Below are 22,211 nucleotides of genomic sequence, written 5' to 3' on the forward strand. Positions count from 1 at the left end.
GGCTGATAGACTCTGGGGATTAAATAATGGCTTTTATTTTATATACAAGGAGTTTACAAATTAGGTAGCTGGTTCAAGAACATTCATAAATCTTAAAATCAAAATGAATTGTTGTTCTTCCAAAGGAAAATTCTGTCTAAACTTGACGATATGTTTCCAACGTTTAGCATTCATTCCTTTGGATTCTCGAATTAACTTATCCCACAAATGATAACCTCCAAAATTTTGTTTTATAATTGACTTAGAAATATCATCTCGATGCTTGATAGATAATCTAACGTCATTTTCATGCTGTATATGGTTAGCCCATATTATGATGTTTCCTATATATGATAACACTGAATAATCCAAATTATTTTGATGGATATCTCTATTTGATGGTGTTAATTTTGTTCGTGTGGTATCTAAGTTTATTTCTTCATAATCTCCAAATAATTGAAGTACATTAGGATATTGTTGTGCTGTTTTCTTAAATCCAACTGATTCAAACAATGCGACATTAATACATAACTTAATGAAGATATCTTTAGCATCGATATCTTCATAACCAAATACATCATCACTATGTTTAATACAGAATTTCAATGCAGTGGCAGCATATTTTGAAATTGCAGGTGATGATGCAATAGTTTTAATTTTCACATCTGAAGTATTCAGTTTTAATAGTTGTTTGAAGGAAACACCAATGATTGTTCTTTTAGGTTGGATTTGAGGTAAGTTTTCAGATAATCTACCATTCAGAGCCGCTTTTGGAGTTTGACGAAGTTTCACATCGAATGGAAATGAAGGTGAATCCGGTTGAAAAGGCTTATCCAACGTTGGTTCTGGAGTAGTGGTTGGTGATGCTGTGGATGATTGAACTGGTGTACTTTCTTCATTAGCTTCTTTTGATAGTTTTTTAGCCTTTTGTCTTCTTTCTGAACGTTTCTTATTTCTTTCCTTCCGACGAGAATCCTTGGCCTCTGACTGTTCATTCACAAACTCGCTAAAGTCTATAGGTTCTTCATTGTCAATTAGTTTTATTTCACTCTCATCCGATTCCACTATTGGTTTAGTTTGAGGCTTAGGTTTAGGACTCTTCTTTTTCTTCCGTTTCTCTTTGACAGGAACAGGTTCTTCTTCATCACTATCACTTGAAAACTGTATCTCATCCATATCCTTAGTCACATCAGCCAATGAAACTTTCGCAGTTTTAGGTTTTCTCGATTTTGGCTTTGAATCTGATGGTTTACCATTTTCATCATCTTGACCTATTTCAATAGACTTAGATATTTCAGTCAGCACCACAGCCTGAGTTATTATAGTATCAGGGTTTGAATTCAATAAATAATCCAAATCATTCTCGAATTGAGATTCTTCTTGATCTGGTGGTGGTTCATGAGTATAACCTTTCACTTCAAAAGGTGAGCTGTCACCACTGTCCTTAACAGTAGTCTTATCATTTGAAGCTGATAAGTCTATCTTTTCAACTTTTGACGCACCATTGCGCTTTCTTCTTGGTCTCCCTTTACCACCATTCGAAGCTGACATTATAAGGTCCAAGGTTTAACAAGTCTAATTTTGGATTTTTCAACACTTTGATTAACACATATCTCTCTTCATTTTGTTAAACTCCCCAAACAAAAACACTTGCGAAAAAAAAATCATGAACAAAACAACGCGCGCTACCAATGATGTCACGAAATGACGCGTATTTAAGATACCAGTTATAGGCTTGTTCTATCTACAAGATCTACAATGATTGAACAAAAGATTTAATAGTAATAATAATAATATATCGTATTTTTTCATTTCTAAATAGTATAAAAAAGTTTATAAAAGAATTAAAGTTTTCTTTTTTCTTTTTTTTTATTTTTCATTTTGATTGCTTTGGAGTTAGATATTTTTGAAAGTAAAATGATGATTTGATTGGATTCATATAATAAAAGTTTAAAATTTTAAAAAAACGAACTTCCCTACAATAATTCAATTAATGTCAATTTGGAATATTAGTTCTTCTAATCAAATGCAAAATAAAAAAACACAATACAGCAAGAAAAAGAATGCAAATGCAAAATTTTATAAGAATGGGATAGGTTTGAATGGTAGGTGGGTTTTTTCTTCTCTTCCTAAATTAAATTTTTATAATTGATGATAACAAAAACAAATATAAAAAATAAACAAAAAGTCAAATGATTGCATGTAGTGGGACGATGTTAAATAAATCAAACAAATATTAAATGAATTTTAATCAAACAAAAGACAGCTTTTTTGTTAAACTTAGAAAGTAGCAACAAAAGATTCAGTGGTGGCTCTTAATTTTTCTAATAATTCTTTAGATAATTCACCCTTGGTCTTGATAGCTTCTAAGATTTCAGTTTCATTAGATTTTAAGTGAGCTAAGAAAGATTCTTCAAATTCACCAATTCTTTCTAAAGCAACATTATCTAAGAAACCGTTAACACCAGCATAAATTAATGGAACTTGTTCTTCAGCAGCTAATGGAGAGTATTGTTTTTGTTTTAATAATTGAGTTAATCTTTCACCTCTTTGTAAGGTTTGTTTAGTGGAAGCATCTAAATCAGAACCGAATTGAGCAAAAGCAGCAACTTCTCTATATTGAGCCAAGAATAATTTTAATGAACCAGCAACTTGTTTCATAGCTTTAACTTGAGCAGCAGAACCGACTCTTGAGACGGATAAACCAACATTAATAGCTGGTCTAATACCTTTATAGAATAATTCAGCTTCTAAGAAAATTTGACCATCAGTAATAGAAATAACATTGGTTGGAATATAAGCAGAGACATCACCACCTTGAGTTTCAATAACTGGTAAAGCAGTTAAAGAACCACCACCGTTAGCATCAGACATTTTAGCAGCTCTTTCTAATAATCTAGAATGTAAGTAGAAAACATCACCTGGGTAAGCTTCTCTACCAGGTGGTCTTCTTAATAATAATGATAATTGACGATAAGCAACAGCTTGTTTAGATAAATCATCATAGACAATTAAAGCATGTCTACCATTGTCTCTGAACCATTCACCAATAGCACAAGCAGTGAAAGGAGCAATATATTGTAATGGAGCAGCTTCAGAAGCAGTAGCAGCAACAATAATAGAATATTTAAGAGCATCATTTTGTTCTAAAGTTTGAACTAATTGAGCAACGGTGGATCTCTTTTGACCAACAGCAACATAAACACAGTATAATTTTTTAGATTCATCAGCACCATCATTCCATCTTTTTTGATTTAAAATGGTATCTAAAGCAACAGCGGTTTTACCAGTTTGACGATCACCAATAATCAATTCTCTTTGACCTCTACCGACTGGGACTAAAGCATCAACAGATTTTAAACCAGTTTGCATAGGTTCGAAAACTGAAGTTCTTGGTAAAATACCTGGAGCTTTAACTTGAGCTCTTGAAGAAGCAGAAGCATTTAATGGACCTTTACCATCAATTGGGTTACCTAAACCATCAACAACTCTACCTAATAATTCAGGACCAGTTGGGACTTCAACAATCTTACCAGTTCTTTTAACAGTTTCACCTTCTTTAACTAAAGCATCTGAACCGAATAACACAACCCCGACTTGATCAGCTTCTAAATTTAAAGCCATACCTTTAACACCGGAAGCGAATTCAACTAATTCTTCAGCTTGAATGTTGTTTAAACCGAAAACTCTGGCAATACCATCACCAACAGATAAAACTCTACCGGTTTCGTTCAAGTTAGCTTCATCAGAAACACCTCTGATTCTTTCTTCTAAGATAGAAGAAACTTCAGTTGGAGCAGCTTTAGCAGAAGCAAATCTTCTAGCGGTTAATTGAGCTGGACGAGCCTATAAGATATTAAAGTTAGTATATTGATTCCAAAAGGGGATGTAATGAATGATGAAATTATTCAAATCATAGAGTTTACAAAGTCCCCATTAATTGTTTAAATATTTGATGATTTTCCCGACAACGGGATTTAAAAAGTGAATTGCAGGGAATTAAAATTTCATAATCGATAACTACATTGATTATGGATTCAAACTGTTGAGATAATGATTGATGTAATTGATATATTTCGAGGTTGAAAAATTTATGGGTCGGCATAGTTAATTTTTTTTGGGATCCCTCATTGGTCGTTGAGCGACTAAAAAAAAGGCCCATGGACAAAAATTGGTGACGAGAGAGCGCAGACATTATTGATTTGAAGGGCGATTGATATTGATATCAATTGATTGATGGATCAATGAATCAAGATGTATAGATGTGATGTAATTGAATTGATTGATGAATTGTAATTGATTAATTGATATTGAATCAAATGGAGTGGAGACTTTGATATGAATTGGAGGTTTGAAAAATTTCAACCATTTTGATGAATTGATAAATATTGATATACATACAACTCTTAAAGATCTGACAGCAACAGAGGCTGAACGAGCAGCAGTTCTTAAGACTGGACGAGCTGACAACATTCTATAAAAGACAATAAATATGTTCTAAAGATATGATCTTTTGGATGTAGAAAACAGAAGTAAGTAACTACTAAGTAATTGAAAAAAAAGTTGAAGGTTTTTTGGTTGTCAAACTGAGTGGAAAACAACGAAAAAAACCTTACCAAATAAGCCCATTACCCGGATCATTTTTAATTTCTCACCAATTAATTTTTAAAATTTTGAGATTCCCAATTTTCGCACTGCAAAATTTGAGCTTAAGTATTAGACCTTGAAAATCAATTTTTATTGGTTAATGGAGTTAGTTATTGCGGTGAGGGTGTTTCTGTCAATTTGCTCATGTGACTTACGTCACATGAGTATATGATATTATATAAATCATTAATTTAATCATATAATTTGTTAATTGATACCAATTTTTTAATAAATATATCAAAATAATTCATAATTACTTACTATTTCAATTTATCATATATTCAATTAATTATCCACATATAACTTTATACTATCCTTTTACTACTTTTAACTATTAATCTTCACCATTAATTCCTGTATATAATTATTTTTCATACCAAAAATCGTATTGTTGAAAAAAAAAGTTTTCTCTAGCTTTAAAATAGAACTGGTATGATATGGTAAGTTATCAGGTAATTAGTTCAACTATGATCTCTAGAACTACCATTAGAAATGGTATTTTGCCATTAGTTAGATACAATTCTAGTGCAACTCCTTCTGGTTCCAGTAGTAGTTCAAATCCAATCTTCTTAAGTGAATTATTAAAGAGAATAGATACAGTTACTTCTAATATTAAACAAAAGAATGATGAAGTAAAATCAAAACCAAAGTCTTCAGGTCCATGCCAAAAGAGATCAAAGGCTGGAAATAATAATAATAATGAATTCAGAACTTCAACTCCACGTAATAACAATAACAACAATAATAACAATAACAATTCTAATAATAATCAATTTGCTAGAGGTGCAAATCATCCCTTCAGAGTCAATAATAATTATAGACCAAGAGAACCAAGAGAACCAAGAGATCCAAGAGATCCAAATCAACCCCAACAAAACAGATCTAACTACTATCAAAACAATAACAACAATACCAACAGCAGTAATAATACCTTTGAAAATAGAGATTCAAGACCACAAAGAAATTTCAGAAGATCAGATGCTCAACCTAGAGATCATACTAGAGAAAGACCTGGAACAACTGGTCAAGCTCCAAGAAGAGATGCTACAAAGAGACCAGCTCGTGCTTCAAAAGTCAATGGACGTGAAGTGGTTAAAAAACCAGCAGTCGCTCCTCCAATCGCTCCAAAGACCTTACCAAAACCTCAAGCATTAAACCCGGCCGTTACAGCTGATACTTTCTTACATGGTAAAGTAACAAGTGTAAATCATACTTTAAATTCAAGATTAGTATCATTGACTAAAGAAACTTTAATTAAATCAAAATATCCATATCTTGTCCCATCAGAAATCTTATCTAAATTGAGTTCAGAATCAAAAAAGAATAAATTCATAGTTCAAAAGAATTGGAATTTAAAAGTAAATCAAAATCAATTCAAACATAGATTTTCGGAATTAGTTAAAGGTGACGTCAAGCCATTACAATTGGCTGAATCAAATAAAGATAATCAATTAGTAAATGAATTATCTGCCTCTGCATTATCTAAGAATCCAACTTTAACTCATGAAAAGAAACAATTGCTTTATGATGTTATTAATGGAGTTAAATCAGTTAAAGATTTAATCACTAACGCTGCTTGGAATAAAAAATAATTAGCATAACCTGTACATAGTTAATCAATATAAAAACCTTATATATTATTATATTAATGGACTTTTCTATTTAGATGGATCTATAATTATAAACGTTAAACAACCTTTTCGTGATTCATAAGGACCATGAATCATACCAGGATGACGAAATGCATAACTTCCTTTCTCAAATGTCTTCTTTAATCCCTTATCTGTCAACTCGCCTTCTATAATATAAACCTCTTCGATGAAAGTATGTTTGGCAACGTTATCAGTAAATGCTCCTGGTTCATATTTTTGTAATAAGGTTATACGTCCACTTTGTTTATCTTCATTTAGGATTTTATTGTATATTCCTGCGTTTCCTTCTACTGGAATCCATTCACTACCTGGTATATGGAACTCCAATTGTGTCAACCCTTTGCTCATTGATCAATTGTTTTCATATAGTTGATTATTAATTGGTCACTATATTTCTCCAGTTATCAATTTTATATGAATCTTTTTTGTGGCATTTCTTTTTCACAACCTAAATTTTTTCTATAATCATTTTTATTCAACTTATATATCTTTTTTAACTTCTATAAAAACTACTCTAACTATATTCATCAATGACTGATACTGGTTCAATATACTTACCAATTGGATTATACACTACTTCATTGAATCCAAATCCTTTAGGTCCACCAATATCAAGGGCTTTTTGAGTATCAGTCCATTTATTACTTGGAGCGATACCAAGCACAAATACAGTTAACCCATATTTATAATCTGGAGTTCCAATGGCTTCACCAGTATCAATTTCTATAACGGTAATTAAATCTGGTACTGAACATACGATTTCACCTTCATCTTCTTTATCTCTTCTAATGGTACAATAAATATTTTCATTCTTAAATGGAATAACCATTTGTCTCTTCGATTCCGATTCTTCTTCAATAACAACTTCACCATAGACATGACCTTTGAATAATTTTCTACTAACATCAATGATCTTTCCTGAGAATAAGAATTTTCCGGTTTCAGGTCCACCAACTGAATCAATAATTCTCGAAGGTAAATTCTCAATATCTAATTCTTGTTTAGCTAAACAAACTGCTTTACCAATTCTCCAAGCTAAAGAAATTGATTTATGCACTGTTCCAGCAATGATTTGAGATTCATTCATAGGTGATGATACTTTACCCACATGAGTACCTAATTCTGTTAATGAAGTTCTAACAACTCTTTCCAAAATCACATTATTGGCAGTTTCACTTATGATCATAGTATTACCATTACCATTACTGATTACAGCAGGGCTATATTTGAAATTATCCAAACATGCATTGGCGGTAGTTTGCCATAATGTTGGATAAGCTCTTCCCATTAAATCACAATCAACAACTGGAATATTCAATCTTGATGAGGCACCAACTTCAAAAGCAGTAAACCCATTACCACCTCCAATTTCTAAAGGATATACTAATTCAGGTACTTTTCCAATATATTGACTTAAACAACGAGCGGCATGGACTAATTCTTCACTTTTCAATTGTTCAATTGCAACAGTTGGAGATCCGGCAAATCCAACTGGAATTATTAATCCATCATCTTTAATATAATTTTTAATATCTTTGATATCAATCACCTTAAGAATCTCACCTTGTCTTACTAAATGACGAATATCAAGGAATGAGGGATATGGAGTTCCTCCTCCACCACAACCTAAAATATAAGTTCCAATTCTAAGGAATTCTAAATCAATTTCATTAATTATCCATTCTCTGTTAGCATTAATTAATGGCTTATATTCATTAACATCAATACTATCAATGGAGAAATCTTCCTTTGCTTCAGTGACATCTTTCAATACTTCACCACCAGATTCAGCTAAAGCTATAGTTGAAGCCTCTTCAAATTTAAATGCTTTCTGAAGTTTAGCAAAATCAACATCCCCAACAACTTTGACATGGAATTCAAAAGTATTAGGGATATAAGGTACGGGATCATGAGACATTTCAACCACTGTAATTGAAGATTTCAATGCTCCTCTTTGTATAGCATGTTGTTTAGCTTCTTCTATACATTTTTCAAGGAATGTATCTTTTGAAATCGAATCAGGTGGTAATAATTTAATCGTATGGATAGTACCAGAAATCTTCGACATAGCTGCACCAATGGCATTAGCAACATTATAGTAAGGTGGACGGAAAACTTTTGAAGCACCTTCAAGTTCTTGTGGTACAATAAAAGAACCACCTCCAACTAATAAGACAGGTAATGGGTCAGCTGAAGTTCTTAAATGATCTATAACTCTACCTAATTTAGCCGCAACTTCGGTTGTAAACTTTTCCATAGTGGAAGATTCAAATTTGTTAGTGATTAACTTCAAATCACCAATTTGAACATCGTCATAAAGGGTATCATTGAAAGCAATGGATACATCAGTAGCGGTTACTATTTCACCACCACAAATAACTGCTTTCTTAAGAATCTCATTTCCAACACTATCAGGACCAACAGAAACTATATCATCAGAAACTCTAACAATAGAACCACCACCTAATCCAATACTTTCGACATGGGGCATAGAAAAGTTCATTCTCACACCACCCACTAAAGAATGAGAAGCTGCTTGACGTGGGAATCCAGTAGGTAATAAGACTCCTACATCAGTTGTGGTACCTCCCACATCAACCACAATAATTGAAGTATCTTTAAGGGAATCTTCTTCCATACATAAGAATGAAGCACCTCTCATGGAATTAGTTGCTCCTGAAGAAAACGTACTAATTGGAATTCTACTAGCAATATCTGAAGATAATATAGTACCATCATTTTGAGTTAACAAAACTGGACAAGTTAAACCAATTCTTTGCACAGCAGCATTAAATGAAAGGATAACTTTCTTTGCAAATCTCAAGATAGCTGCATTTAAAATAGCAGCGTTCTCACGTTCTAAGAAACCCAAACCTGCTACTTCATAAGATTTAACAATTTGAATTTCAGGCAATGCTTTAGAAATAATTTCTTCAACTTTATCCTCGTGGTCCTTAACCATTGGAGAGAATTGACCAACTAATACAACTGATTTTAAATCTAATTCTTTAATTTTCCGACAATGTTCCAATACTTCGGTTTCATTAATTGGTTGAACTTCATCACCATGAACATAATGCCCACCATCAAGAAACCCAATATAACCATTTAAGATACTTTTCAAACCTGAAGGGAAATCGGTGAAAGGTTCAGTAGTTCTTGAATATGGACCACATAATCTTAAAATAGCAACTTTATCTAACCTCGCTTTATCCTTTTCTATAACAGCATTGATAAAATGAGTAGTACCAATAGTTACAGCCAAAATTTCATCCTTTTTCACATCAGGCACTTGTTCAAATAATGAACTAATAGCAGATTCAATACCAAATGAAACATCAGAAGTTGTATTTGATTTATTCCAAGCTAACACTCCACGGCTGGTATCCTTACTCTTTGTAGGATCCAATAAAACTGAATCAGTGTTGGTTCCACCAACATCAATACCAATTAACAAACTCATTTCTAATTTATTTCTATAATTAATAGATAAGATTTCTTATTTGCAACAGAATCGGATTGGAAAAAAATAATTATACTGGAAAATAAGACACTTTAAAAATGAATATTAAACGATATGAAACGATTCGATTGGTATGGCTTCATTAAGGTTCAAACTTTGATCTCTCCACCAGAACGAAACCTTTGTGGCAGCCGCTTTCCGGAATCTTCAGGATTGACAAGCAACATTTATAAAGCCTATACATAAGATCGGTGGAGAAGTCTTGTATCCCTTGATTTACTCATAACTATTATTAGTAATTTCCCTTGTGCATTGTGTCACTGGTAATCTTTATCGCGACAATTTCCTTTTTGGGTTGGTTGCATAATTTTTCTGGTGGAGAGGTACCAAAAATATAATTACGGAACTGGAATGTGATAAGAAAAGGCGGAATATTTTTACAGTCTTTAATTAAACTTCGTATGATCCTTACTGAAACAATGAATATCTGCAAAAAATGTTGATCTTAGCATATATATATTATTGTCTCAAGACCCAATCAATTGATCGATAATTTTTCAAAAGTTTTGACTTATTACTCACAATTGGTTATTATTGTATATATACATAAAATTAAAAGTAAAGATGTCATTTCTCAAAAGACTTCAAGTAAAACCAGAAGGTGATATTGGAACTGTTGATTTCTTAAGAAACAAAGATTTGATCCCTATGGGACCAGAAAGACGTCTTTGGGGTTTCTTTTCAATTTTAAGTTATTGGGCGGTATCAGAATGTTGTATTTCAACTTGGTCTGGTGCTGCTTCGTTATTATCTATTGGGTTGAACGTTGGTGAAACCATGGGTATTGTATTGGTTGGTAATTGTATTATTGCTTCTTTGGCTGTATTTAATTCTGCTCCAGGTTATTATTATCATGTAGGTTATACTGTCACTCAGAGACTTATTTTTGGCATTAGAGGTAGTTACTTTGGTATTGCTATTAGAACTATTTTAAGTATAGTTTGGTATGCTTCACAAGCTTGGATGGGTGGTTTGTGTTTAGGTTTAATATTTAGTTCATGGTCAGAAAGTTATTTAAACATGAAGAATACATTTCCTGCTTCTGTTAATATGTCTACTAGAGATTTAATTTCATTTCTTATTTTTCAACTTGTTTCCATTCCATTATTATGTGTCAAACCTGAAAAATTGAGTCCATTACTTAAGTTTTCTTCAGCTGCTACTTTCTTAGGTATGTTAGGAACGTTTGCCTGGCTGATCAGCCACAATGGTGGTGTTGGACCATTATTCTCAGCAAAGTCTAAATTCGCTTCGAAATCTGACCATGCCTGGGCATGGATTTATGGTATTACTTCATGGTATGGCTCCTTGTCAGCCGGGGTTACTAACCAAAGTGATTTCACAAGATTTTCAAGAACGAAATGGGTTAGTATTCCTCCAACTATTGTAGGTATTGTTGCTTTAGGAACTATTGTACCTTTGTTTGGAATTTTTTCCGCATCGGCAACCACTGAAATGTATGGAGAAGCAATTTGGATGCCAAATAAAATTGCTGAACAATGGTTAATTGATGATTACAGTCCTAAATCTAGAGCTGGTGCTTTCTTTGCTGGTTCTTGTTTTCTTGCATCTCAATTAGCTTTGAATTTAGTTGGAAATGGTATTGCAGGTGGTATGGATATGGCTGGTTTATTCCCCAAATATGTTAATATTAAGAGAGGAGCTATTTTAACTTCTTTACTTTCTTGGGTTATTCAACCATGGTTATTTTACAATACATCTTCAACGTTTGTGGTTGTTATGTCTTCATTTTCAGTTTTCATGTCCCCAATTATCGGGATTATTGTTTCTGAATTTTGGGTTGTAAGAAAAACTAAATTAAAACTTTCAGCTTTATATACATTTGATGAAAATGAAAATTATTGGTATTGGAAAGGTATAAACTATAAAGCATTCATAATTTTCTTCATAGCTTCCACCCCAGGACTTCCAGGATTAGTCCATGGTGCCAATCCAAATATTTCTATGAGTACTGGTATTCTTAATTATTATCAAGGTAATTGTATGTTTGGATTTGCTATTGCCTTTTCATTAAATGTTGCTTTTAATTATTTATTGCCTCCCAAGAATATTCATGAAGTAGATACCGAAGACAAGTTTAATACTTTCACTGCTAAAGAATGTGCAGAGATGGGTATTACTCCTTATGCTGAAATCGATCATGAAAGTGATACTGATGTTCTGTATGAGAATCTTGTGGTTGCTGGTGAAAAGCAAGAACTTAAAAGCGTCTAAATATATTAAATAATTGATAGAATATATAAATCTAGTGTTTCTAAAAACTAATTCTCTCTTAATAATTACCTTGCTGTTTTTCTAATATCCCAATTAATGTTTTTGTCAACTCACTCGTATATCTCCATTTAATTTTTCTGAAATAAATCAATCCATAAGCCAAAATACCCACTACTAATTGTTGACGTTTCCAAAATACTTCAGAAGTCTCTATAAACTCATCTGATTCATCAAGAATCATCGACACATATTCCGTAGCATCTTTATGTGAGACCTGCTCATCTAAACTATCATTTGGTTTCATGGTATATTTAAAATATGATAACTGCATCGAACCACGACTTTGTAAACCATCAGGACAATCTCTCTTAACTTCAAAACTCCAAATCACAAGACATGATATGAATAATGTCCATGGAATGTGAGGGATGGAGGATATGGTATCACTATCGTTACTTAATAAGATTCTTATAAATCTAGATGCTTCATAAACTGATGATTTCCCATTGGGCGATCTTGCCCAAGATTCAATCAATTGATAATTCCTACTCGGACCTTTAAAATCAATATCATTAGTAATGAGGTAATCAGTAGCAAACTTAACGATCGACGCAGTATCAGCATATAATGATACCAAAGCCAATTGAAATGAAGTTATATTTGCCCAGAACATAATGGAAAGTCCATAATTATTTAATGCTACTGTTGAATTTAATTTCCGATTATTACCAATAGCATAATCATTAGCATTGGCAATATGTAAATCAAGATAACCTCTCCAATTTGTAAATGAACGTTGTAATTTCCCTGATAAATCATTTAATTTCTTTTTTGATACGATACCTAAATCAAATAACCCTCTCCATCTCATATCCCAACATATACTTACGAGACCATGTAGGATTATGAATCTTGAGAATTGGGAATAACAATCCATGGAATACTCCTTTTGATCTTCCTTATATGGCAACATCATTGATCTTAGACTCCAAAGGAAACTCGGCCATTCACCTCCTGCCTTTGCCATTTGCATTGAAGGACCACTGGCGATTGAATTATAATTTTGATCATTGGTATCGAATTTCAATTTAGGTCGAGAGAATAATAACCCATGAGGTTGTTTGAAATATTCATCTTGAAATTTTTTAGGATCATTAGCATTCCATACAGCATCAGTACAGGGTAATTCCAATTGTAAAGCAAATGCAGATAATGCTTGATGTTTGAATAAAGTTCCATGTTGAGAATCACAAATAAAAGCGAAATAAGCTGTTCTTTTACAACATTCATAATGAATCCAAGTATGCCATTGTTTATAGTATTCTTTATCATCAGATTCCGTAGTTGAACTTAATCTAATCACATTTGGTTCTTGTAATTCATCGAAATAACCAGTGAATCTTAAGAAATTAACATTTGTACCATGGAATAATTGTGCCATTTCATAAGTTAATTTATCACCATAATATTTACATTCAAAATTATGTAATAAAAGAGCTTGCATTAGTGATAATGGTAAAACTACTCTATCACCTACCGCATCAAATATCAAACGACGGAAAACTTTAGCCATATCGATCGAATGTTCATATTCTTCTATGATAGGAGAATGAGCCATACCGATATTGATCATGATGGTGATTAAATAAATATCAACATCCAGTGGTGAAAAGGTGGCATAATGAATGAAGGGGAACATAGGACTGAACCGATCCCAGAACAAATCTAAGAAATAGTTCAATCTGGTGGTACTGTATTGATCGAATTGATCCAAGTTTAATAAATCAATGATTTCTTGTCGTCTAAGATCATTGATTTCGACTTTTTCAGAATTGGCTTGGTTGATGGATGGATCTGGTGATGAAGTATAAGTATGAGATGAAGGTTGGGTAAGATCAGGGGTGTTTTCAATGGTTGATTCAAATTCATCGAATTGATCTTCAAATAACCATAAATAGTTACCTACTGACGTGGATGGTAAATCATTTTGAATGCTTTGAGGAGTATATTGAATTTCGATTAATTCAGGTATGGGATTATTTACTTTTGTTCTTTTCGGAGGTGATTCCTTCGTATCGTCTTCTTCTTCATCATGTCGTATGAAGAGATCAACTTTCTTCTTTCGATGAGATTTCGAATTATAATGTTTTTCAAGTAAATCACTCCTAGTGAAAGGTAAATTACATTGTTGACAAGCAAAAGGTCTTATATTCTGATGATTTATTTGATGTCTTATTAAATAATCTTTTCTGGAAAAGATCTTACCACACTTCTCATGAGAACAAACGTATTGTCCCGCTTCCATGGTTTAATTAATAACCACTCTTTCAATTATAAACAATATAGATGATATGACCTTTCAATTCAAATTTTTCAATGACTAATTATACGATTTCCATTAGATTTGTTAGATAATTATTTACGGGATCTTTTTTTTGCTTGCGGTATCGTGTAGAGTTGCCTTCAATTACCGAGTTGCCGAGATCATCCAGTACGATAAGTAATAAAAATAATAAGTAACTGAAAGTCATTAGTAACTCGGTTCGGGATTAATAGCATTAGAGTTATCTTATCTTGATAATTATCATACTGAAATTGTGAGTATGTATGATGATTTTTGATTGTAGTAAGTCTCATATTTATGTAAATGGTACCAATAACTGATATCTATGTAGCTTTGACTCTAAGAAGATTCATACTATATGATCAGTATCCCAGTATCTTCTCATTATTTGTCCTTTGAGGCATTAATAATAGTAGGAATTTGTTCTCTAAAGAAATATGAAGCCTGTGGAGTGATCATTTAAGAGTAAGAGAGATGAAATACTGTTAGGTAATTACATTTATTTATGGATTATTTAATGAATTTTCCGTGTAAACTACTAACATGATTGCATCATATAATGAGATCATATAATATACAATCACACGTTTAACATTATCAATCATCATATTCGGTGATTAAATCTAAAGGAGATATTTCCTAAATCAGTGCAAGTTTTAGAAAGTTTAGAGTTTTCGCAATTTTTTTTAATAATGATGAATTTGACACTTCAATTTAGCACCAAAAGATAAAGAATTTTAATATATTGTGGAATCTTTATTTCTATGCTTACATGCTAAGCCAATCAAGTGGAAGTAGTTTATAATCATATTAAACTTCAATCCTTCCATCCTTTCTTAGATAGTTTATTTTCCTTCTAAAGTGGGCTCATAAATCATAAATCATATTTAATAATTATATAATTATAACAAGCAAACCAAAAGTGTGGTTATCGGAGTAAGCCGCATCAAAAAAAAAAAATTATTCCGGGGAGAGGGAGGGAGGTAATATGAAACAGAGATAGGTGAAGTCTATTGTTTAACAGTTTATTATAGTTGATTTGATTGATCTATGGCATGACTTAGTGGTGATCAAATAAGTTTAATCTTAAAATTATGTTGTTAAACCTTTTCTTTTTACAGTAAATGTAAACAAATGAAATTATATCCTATAGATTGAATATATATTATTATTATTATGTATATAGTAATATATACTAGAATGAAATTATTATGCAAAAAAAGACTAAATATAAACAAATAAACCTTTATAATAAATTAAAAAATGAAACCTAAAAACTAAACAATAAAAAAATATTGTACCCTAATATGATGATGATGATAATGATGATGTTGTTGTATGCACTGAAGCAGTCTTAACTACGATGAAGTCTTTTGTAAATAGCAAACAGTAATAACTTTTAAAAGTTGATATAACGCAAGTGTAAATGTAAATGTAAATGTAAATGTGTGAGTGTATGTGTGTGTACGAGTCTATAGACTCATTATAGTAAGGGGAGGTACTATATTTTATTAAATAAAGCTCTTGAACTGATGGTTCCTTTTGTATTGGTATTATATTTAAAATCATTTGATTCTCTATAACTTAATATAAATGGTAAAGTTGAAGATACAGCTAGATAACCAAATACTAATAAAGAAGCTGACTTATTATTATGGGACATTGGTATGTACATTGTTGTTCTGAGTATTTATGATGTGTTATGAAGATATGAAGTAAGTAATATAACGAAATACTATTAGTTATTTATAGTTATTTTATACAGATTTTACATTTACAAATTTAAAAAATGGGTTTTACAGATATTTAAACTTATTTATATATCTAGTTTAATTGTTGTCATAAATTATTAATATTATGCAACCCAACTATTTTTTTTTTACATTTATATTTAGCCACACTCAAAAAAAAAAAAAGAATTTAAATCGTAAGTTTTTTTTTCTGCTAGGGAGGGAGGAGGAGACACTAAACTTTGGTTGGGGTTCCCCTAACAGTTGGAATAGTAACAGTTTAAAAATTTTGGAACCATCCGACAATTTTTTTATAATTAAGAAATTAAATGTCTTTTTAACGTAAGTTGATATTTTGTTACATGATTATCACGGGATGGATTGACTACCTCCTATTACATCTACTACTGTAGTAGTTCTATTTCTACTACTAAGGTGTTATTAATATTAGTTATTCTAACGATAACCACTATATATTTACTTAATCATCCATTTTACTAAATAACTGCTTCGTAACCATTATTAACTATTTATTAATGAGCATGGAATAAAATGTCCGAACTGAATCAGACAAAAAAAAAACAAAAATTGAGCGGACCATTTTCACCGAGACAAGTGGAGTTCATATGAGGGGGTGAACACGGAATATGTTAGCGAGATAGACAAATATTTGAAGTCATTAAGACAAGATATATTTCATTATCAACCATCTCCATCAATGATATCTAGATAAACCTATACCCATGTCCGATAATCGTACTTCAACGTTGATGATATATAAGGGACTGTCGTACCGCTGATTAGAATGTGCATATTCATTTATTTCTTGTATAACTATTATTAGTCGTACCGCTCGTATATACATACTCCTCCTCTCTAGTCAAAGGATCAAACCCATCTATAAAAACTCCTTATTTGTCCATTCAGGCACATGTATGACTACATCAAAGTTCTAATCTCAATAAAAGCTTAAATTATACAGTCAACAACCACCACCACCTTCTCTAGTTTATTTTTGTATCCCCTTATCCCAACAATCAAGTTGTTATGCCACTTTATCATCATCAGCCTTTCTGGTTGGTTGTCATTTCCTCTCGCAATTTTGTTTCTCTGTCTGTCTGTTTGTACTGCAAATCTTAACTCAAATTTTAACATACCACTACATTCACACAAAACTAAAATTCTTAACTAAATAAACTCTATAATGTACAACGTAGCAACATAAATGCTAATAATCCTTTTAAATTTTTCTTTGTTTACCTTTCTCATAAATAAACATATTTTATTATTATTAAATAAATTAAATACTCTTCTATATATATGCATAAGGGAGATGAATTCTTATTAGTTAGATCTCATTTCTTCAATCTTGTTGAACTTTAGCATAACTTGGTGGTCTTAATTTCCTATTAACAAATTGAGCTAACCAAACTGGTAATAAACTAACCGTCAATATAACCAACGTTTGCCAGAAATAACTTACTGAACTCATATATTGTAAATCAAAATAATCAGGTAAAAATGGTATCAGACCCACAAATAATAAAAAGGTGATGATAATCGTGGCCATCATGATTTTATTCCATCGATTAATTGATATTGAAACCATAATTAATTCATTATAAATTAAACAACTGAATGATATAGCAACCATAGCTAAAAATTGATCTTCCTTTAATGTTTGAAACCGTTGCGATAATAATTGAACCACACATCCTTGAAATAATGAGATGAAAACCCACATAAAAAATGTCTTAAATGATAATGATTTCCCCAAGGTTAATTCCTTATATAATTCAGGATATAATTTAGTTAAATGTTCATCAATATCGCAATCTAAAGTTAATGAAAATACCGGGGCCATAGTATAGACAGTCGAATATCCTACCATTAACCAACCTTGATATAATGCCAATGGTTCAAATTTAGATGATATAGAATAAACAGCTTGAGCAACACTTAATAATAATCCTCTATGTATGATGAATTGTCCTAATTTAGCTGATCTCTTATATGAATTACGGCCATGCCATAATAATAATTTCAGTAAATAACAAAATTGATCAATACTAAAATCTGCCGCTAATGACGCTTGTTTACCTTCCTTTCCAACAATACCAACTCCAACATCAGCACATTGAATCATACTAACATCATTACCACCATCTCCAATACAACATACTCTTTTACCAGTGATTTCTCTTATACTAAGGGCAACATCAGCCTTTTGTTGAGGGGTACATCTACAAGCAATGACAGCTGGTAATTTAATCACAATCTCAAAGAATTCTCGATTATAATATTTCATATAGGTGGCTAAACTTTCACCATCAATTAATAAACAAGCATTATGATTTGTTTTAAGATAGTCTAATTGATGCATGGCGAATTCGGGATTATGAACTTTAGTAACTTGATGAACATATTGACCACGACTAATTAATCTGGCACTGATAGATACACATTTGGCAGTTTCAACTTTATCTCCAGTAAGCATCCATATTTTAATACCGGCATTTCTTAATAATTCAATTGAAGTTTTCACATCTCTTTGTAATTTATCTTCCACCCCAGTTAAACCCAATAATTCTAAATCTTGTTCAAGATATTGTCCGATAACACGTTGCATTATAAGATCACGATCTCTCATCGATATCGAAGCCTTAGTATATTCCTCAACGAAATCTTGATATGAATTCTTGGTTAATCGTTTACGACCAATAACTAAAGTTCTTAACCCTTCACGAGCCATATTTCCAGTTTCTTCATCTAACCAATCATTATTATTAACGATATTAGCCATGACTGTATCGGCTCCCTTTTGCATAAACCAAATCTCATCACGTTGTAAGTCTCGAATAACAATCCCCATTCTTTTTGTATCGGATGAAAATGGGAAATTATAAAGGATTTCATAATTTAAAGTTTGATTCGTAGCCACATGTAAAAGGGAGATTGAATGTCTATCACGTTTGAATAGTTTTAATCCGACAGATTCTGTGAATTTAACAATAGCTATTTCATCAGGAGATGCAGCTTGATAAGATACAATCCCATTAACTTCATCAGTTTCATCCTCATATGTTGGTGTAACATTATGACAAATAGCTAAAGTCAAGACTAAATCACATACTCGAGAACTTAAATCTTTCTTTTTAATTAAACTTCCTCCTGGTTTTGAATCTAATAATGATAAAATATTCTTAACGTAATCTGTAACAATATCTAATGATTCTCCAGCATAACTTACAGCACCTAAATGTAATTTTTTCAATTCCATATCGTTTTGAGTTAAAGTACCAGTTTTATCAGATAAAAGATATTCAATTCTTCCTAAATCTTCAGGAATAGTAGAAGTTCTCACGATTGTACCTGCAATTTCAAGATCTTTTTGAATCTGGGATGCATAAACAGATTTAGCTAAATCCAAATTAACTCTTAAGGAAACAGGAATAATCGATGAAAATAAAATTAAAAATCTCATTATATCAAGATACCATACTGGACTTAAAGGAAATCCATGAGCTAAGACTAAAACCACTGATAATATAAATACAGTCACACATAAAATTTTGGAAAGACTATTGATTTCTAATTCTAATAATCCAGTCTTTACCCCTGTTTTAGTGGTATTCATCAGTTGTCTAGTTTCTATACCGGTATATATAACAATCCCAATTGCTGTTCCTGAAGCCAATACAGTATTAGCCCATAAAGTTTGATCGATCGTTAATGCAAAGGTTTCATTATTTGTATTAGTAGGAGTGGTAGAACCAGCTGATTGATGTGGGTGATAGATTAATTTCCCTTGGAAATGATGAATTGATTTAGTTGGTTTATTGACGATTAATGATACATTATTAATTAAAACATTAATATCTTTGATTGATTGGGTAGCATTATGAGCCACTCTTAATTTCCAATCTGTTTCACCATCTAATTGATCAGTTTTTATAAATGCTTCTCCTGTACCATCTTTATCTGATGATTGTAATAAAACCATATCAGCAGGGATTCTAGTACCTTTATGTAATCGTACCAAATCACCTACTTTCAAATTCTTGGATGCGACAAGTTTACCTTCATGAGATAAAGATGTACTTGAACGATTCAATACTTCATAATGTTCATTATTTTGTTCTTTATCACGACGACGTCTCGCTATATCATCACCAGCTTCTTTCATCATGGTGACGGTAAGAACGAACCCTAAAGGTACAATATATGATGATAAGTATCCGATTCTTAACTGAGGTATTATTTGTGATAAAGCTGTCAATAAGAAATATAAATTAAAGAAGAATTTGAATTGTTCATATAAGATTATCGGTATGAATGTTATAGGATTATATTTTGCATTTGAAATGGAATTAGATGGGAATTTGTAATTAGAAGTTGTGTTTGAATTTCGAGGTGAAAGGAATCTATCATTTTCAATGTTATTTGAGCTGTCATTATTGCCATTATTATTAGTGCTGCCGTTATTGTTGTTGCCAGTTGAACGATACGATTCAGTTTCATTCGTTAGTCTTAATCTTTCTTCATTTAATTCTCTCTTAGCATTCAAAAAGAAGTTAACTATCTTTGTAATAAATCTTCTTGAAGTTGATCCAGTATTCCCCATAATTGATGAAGTTGACGAAGAGAATGATCGATTAGTGGTAGAATAGATAGAATTAGCTATCAAGGGAGAACTATCATTATGATCATCATCATTATTGGTCGTTATGACACTACCACTATTGTTAGGAAACAGTTGAATGGTAGATAAAGGTATGGCTCCCACTGATCCTTGAGAGTTATGACGCGAATTATTCACTGAATTGGTATAATTGAAAAGATTATTGGAAGCACTATGTAAGGCTTTGTCCAATGAATTTTCTAGATCTTCAAATGAATCGTCATCATTTGAAAGCGAGTACCTTCTCGATGACGAAGGAGGCATAATGAGTTCAATCTCTGATTGATCGAGTTATGATGTTTCAAGTTCACTTTGGTTATTCGATTCAAAAAGGCTATGACTTCTATTTTTGTTTTTTGTTGTCACTAATTTTTTGATGTCAAGGACTGCATATAATAACACTGATAAATAAAGGCTAAGACTTTGAAGAATTTGACACATACACGATCAGCATAGCGAGCTAGTAATTTAGTTACCTTTTAGTCACTTCAGAGTTTACTGTTAAAGGAGATTTTGATCGTGTTGTACATAGTTCATCAAATAAGATTCAAACTTCAAATTTCTCTTATGACATTGAGCTGCACATAGTATGATGAATAGTTGTTACCTGCGACATTTCACATTTAGTCTAATTTATATACCTATTTTCAAAGTATTGAAGCACTGCCTTTTCGAAATTATAAAGTTAGAATAAAACTACTTAGTTAGGAATAGTACTTTACTGCTACATATAGTTTCAACTTAGTATATTATGAATCGAATAAATGGTTACACTGACTGAATATATGTTAGATTAGAGTGACAGTTACCATGTGTTAAACAAGAACTGTATAAAACATCAGTACTTGTAAATAAAGAGTAAACAATAATTACGAGTCAGGAAACGAATAACGTTGGCCCAACAATCATTTGAAAATAGTGAGTGTATTGAAGACGCAGTCAACGCTTGTCTCTCTTGACCATTGAAAGCTACAAAGGAAAGAGTCCATTTGTATTGATTATTAAAAAGCATAATATTCTATTCAGAACATATGCTATGATAAAATCCATCAAGTTAAACTAAATGTCCTGTGCTCGAGATAATGTCAATTTTTATGTTTTGACACATTGATCTGAAAAATGACAAAACTTTTACAAAATAAACGATTACATAAGAAATTATGAAAGAAATTGATGCACGGATGTTTTTATTTTATAGATGAAAGTGGAGGTGTGGAGCTAGCGCTCAATTTGGACAGCCTTGTGTCATTATCAAAACTCCTCTCTCATCAACTTTAAATTAAAGTTTTAAGCCAAACTAGAAATCAATTAAGGACCTATTTGCCATCCATTTCATCAATTCAACTTGGTATCAGTATCAATTGATTATTGTATATATGTGCATATAGGACACCAGGATTGCATCTAAACCCCTCATACC

The 22,211-nt window shown here is 31.7% G+C and overlaps 8 protein-coding genes across 8 annotated transcripts; 2 read left to right on the plus strand and 6 right to left on the minus strand. All coding sequences in view use genetic code 12, as the record gives it.

Annotated features, from left to right (window-relative positions):
- Positions 1–60: 60 nt before the first annotated feature.
- DFJ63DRAFT_312574 (uncharacterized protein) lies at positions 61–1,530 on the minus strand (the record flags this gene model as incomplete). The annotated part of the gene is made up of 1 exon (XM_064905997.1): positions 61–1,530. One exon carries the CDS (start codon positions 1,528–1,530, stop codon positions 61–63), a length of 1,470 nt encoding a protein of 489 aa, XP_064762579.1.
- Positions 1,531–2,259: 729 nt separating this feature from the next.
- On the minus strand, positions 2,260–4,452 carry ATP1 (F1F0 ATP synthase subunit alpha; the record flags this gene model as incomplete). The annotated part of the gene is made up of 2 exons (XM_064904917.1): positions 2,260–3,825; positions 4,381–4,452. 2 exons carry the CDS (start codon positions 4,450–4,452, stop codon positions 2,260–2,262), a joined length of 1,638 nt encoding a protein of 545 aa, XP_064762580.1.
- A 641-nt stretch (positions 4,453–5,093) lies between these two features.
- Positions 5,094–6,218, plus strand: DFJ63DRAFT_334801 (uncharacterized protein; the record flags this gene model as incomplete). Its single annotated transcript, XM_064908100.1, has 1 exon — positions 5,094–6,218. The coding sequence occupies one exon, from the start codon at positions 5,094–5,096 to the stop codon at positions 6,216–6,218; it is 1,125 nt and encodes a 374-aa protein (XP_064762581.1).
- Positions 6,219–6,251: 33 nt separating this feature from the next.
- DFJ63DRAFT_109474 (RmlC-like cupin domain-containing protein) lies at positions 6,252–6,739 on the minus strand. The gene has a single exon (XM_064903215.1). The coding sequence runs from the start codon at positions 6,624–6,626 to the stop codon at positions 6,285–6,287; it is 342 nt and encodes a 113-aa protein (XP_064762582.1). The 5' UTR covers positions 6,627–6,739; the 3' UTR covers positions 6,252–6,284.
- Position 6,740: 1 nt separating this feature from the next.
- DFJ63DRAFT_109475 (hydantoinase/oxoprolinase family protein) lies at positions 6,741–10,053 on the minus strand. Its single transcript, XM_064903216.1, has one exon. It carries the CDS (start codon positions 9,739–9,741, stop codon positions 6,793–6,795), a length of 2,949 nt encoding a protein of 982 aa, XP_064762583.1. The 5' UTR covers positions 9,742–10,053; the 3' UTR covers positions 6,741–6,792.
- Positions 10,054–10,365: 312 nt separating this feature from the next.
- On the plus strand, positions 10,366–12,036 carry DFJ63DRAFT_334804 (nucleobase cation symporter-1 family protein; the record flags this gene model as incomplete). The annotated part of the gene is made up of 1 exon (XM_064908101.1): positions 10,366–12,036. One exon carries the CDS (start codon positions 10,366–10,368, stop codon positions 12,034–12,036), a length of 1,671 nt encoding a protein of 556 aa, XP_064762584.1.
- Positions 12,037–12,094: 58 nt separating this feature from the next.
- On the minus strand, positions 12,095–14,341 carry DFJ63DRAFT_334805 (transcription factor domain-containing protein; the record flags this gene model as incomplete). The annotated part of the gene is made up of 1 exon (XM_064908102.1): positions 12,095–14,341. The coding sequence occupies one exon, from the start codon at positions 14,339–14,341 to the stop codon at positions 12,095–12,097; it is 2,247 nt and encodes a 748-aa protein (XP_064762585.1).
- Positions 14,342–17,369: 3,028 nt separating this feature from the next.
- Positions 17,370–21,139, minus strand: DFJ63DRAFT_109480 (putative aminophospholipid-translocating P4-type ATPase). Its single transcript, XM_064903217.1, has one exon. It carries the CDS (start codon positions 21,053–21,055, stop codon positions 17,474–17,476), a length of 3,582 nt encoding a protein of 1,193 aa, XP_064762586.1. The 5' UTR covers positions 21,056–21,139; the 3' UTR covers positions 17,370–17,473.
- Positions 21,140–22,211: the final 1,072 nt, after the last annotated feature.

This window comes from Scheffersomyces coipomensis (assembly GCF_036884675.1).
Source record: "Scheffersomyces coipomensis strain NRRL Y-17651 chromosome Unknown DFJ63scaffold_3, whole genome shotgun sequence".
NCBI lineage: Eukaryota > Fungi > Ascomycota > Pichiomycetes > Serinales > Debaryomycetaceae > Scheffersomyces > Scheffersomyces coipomensis.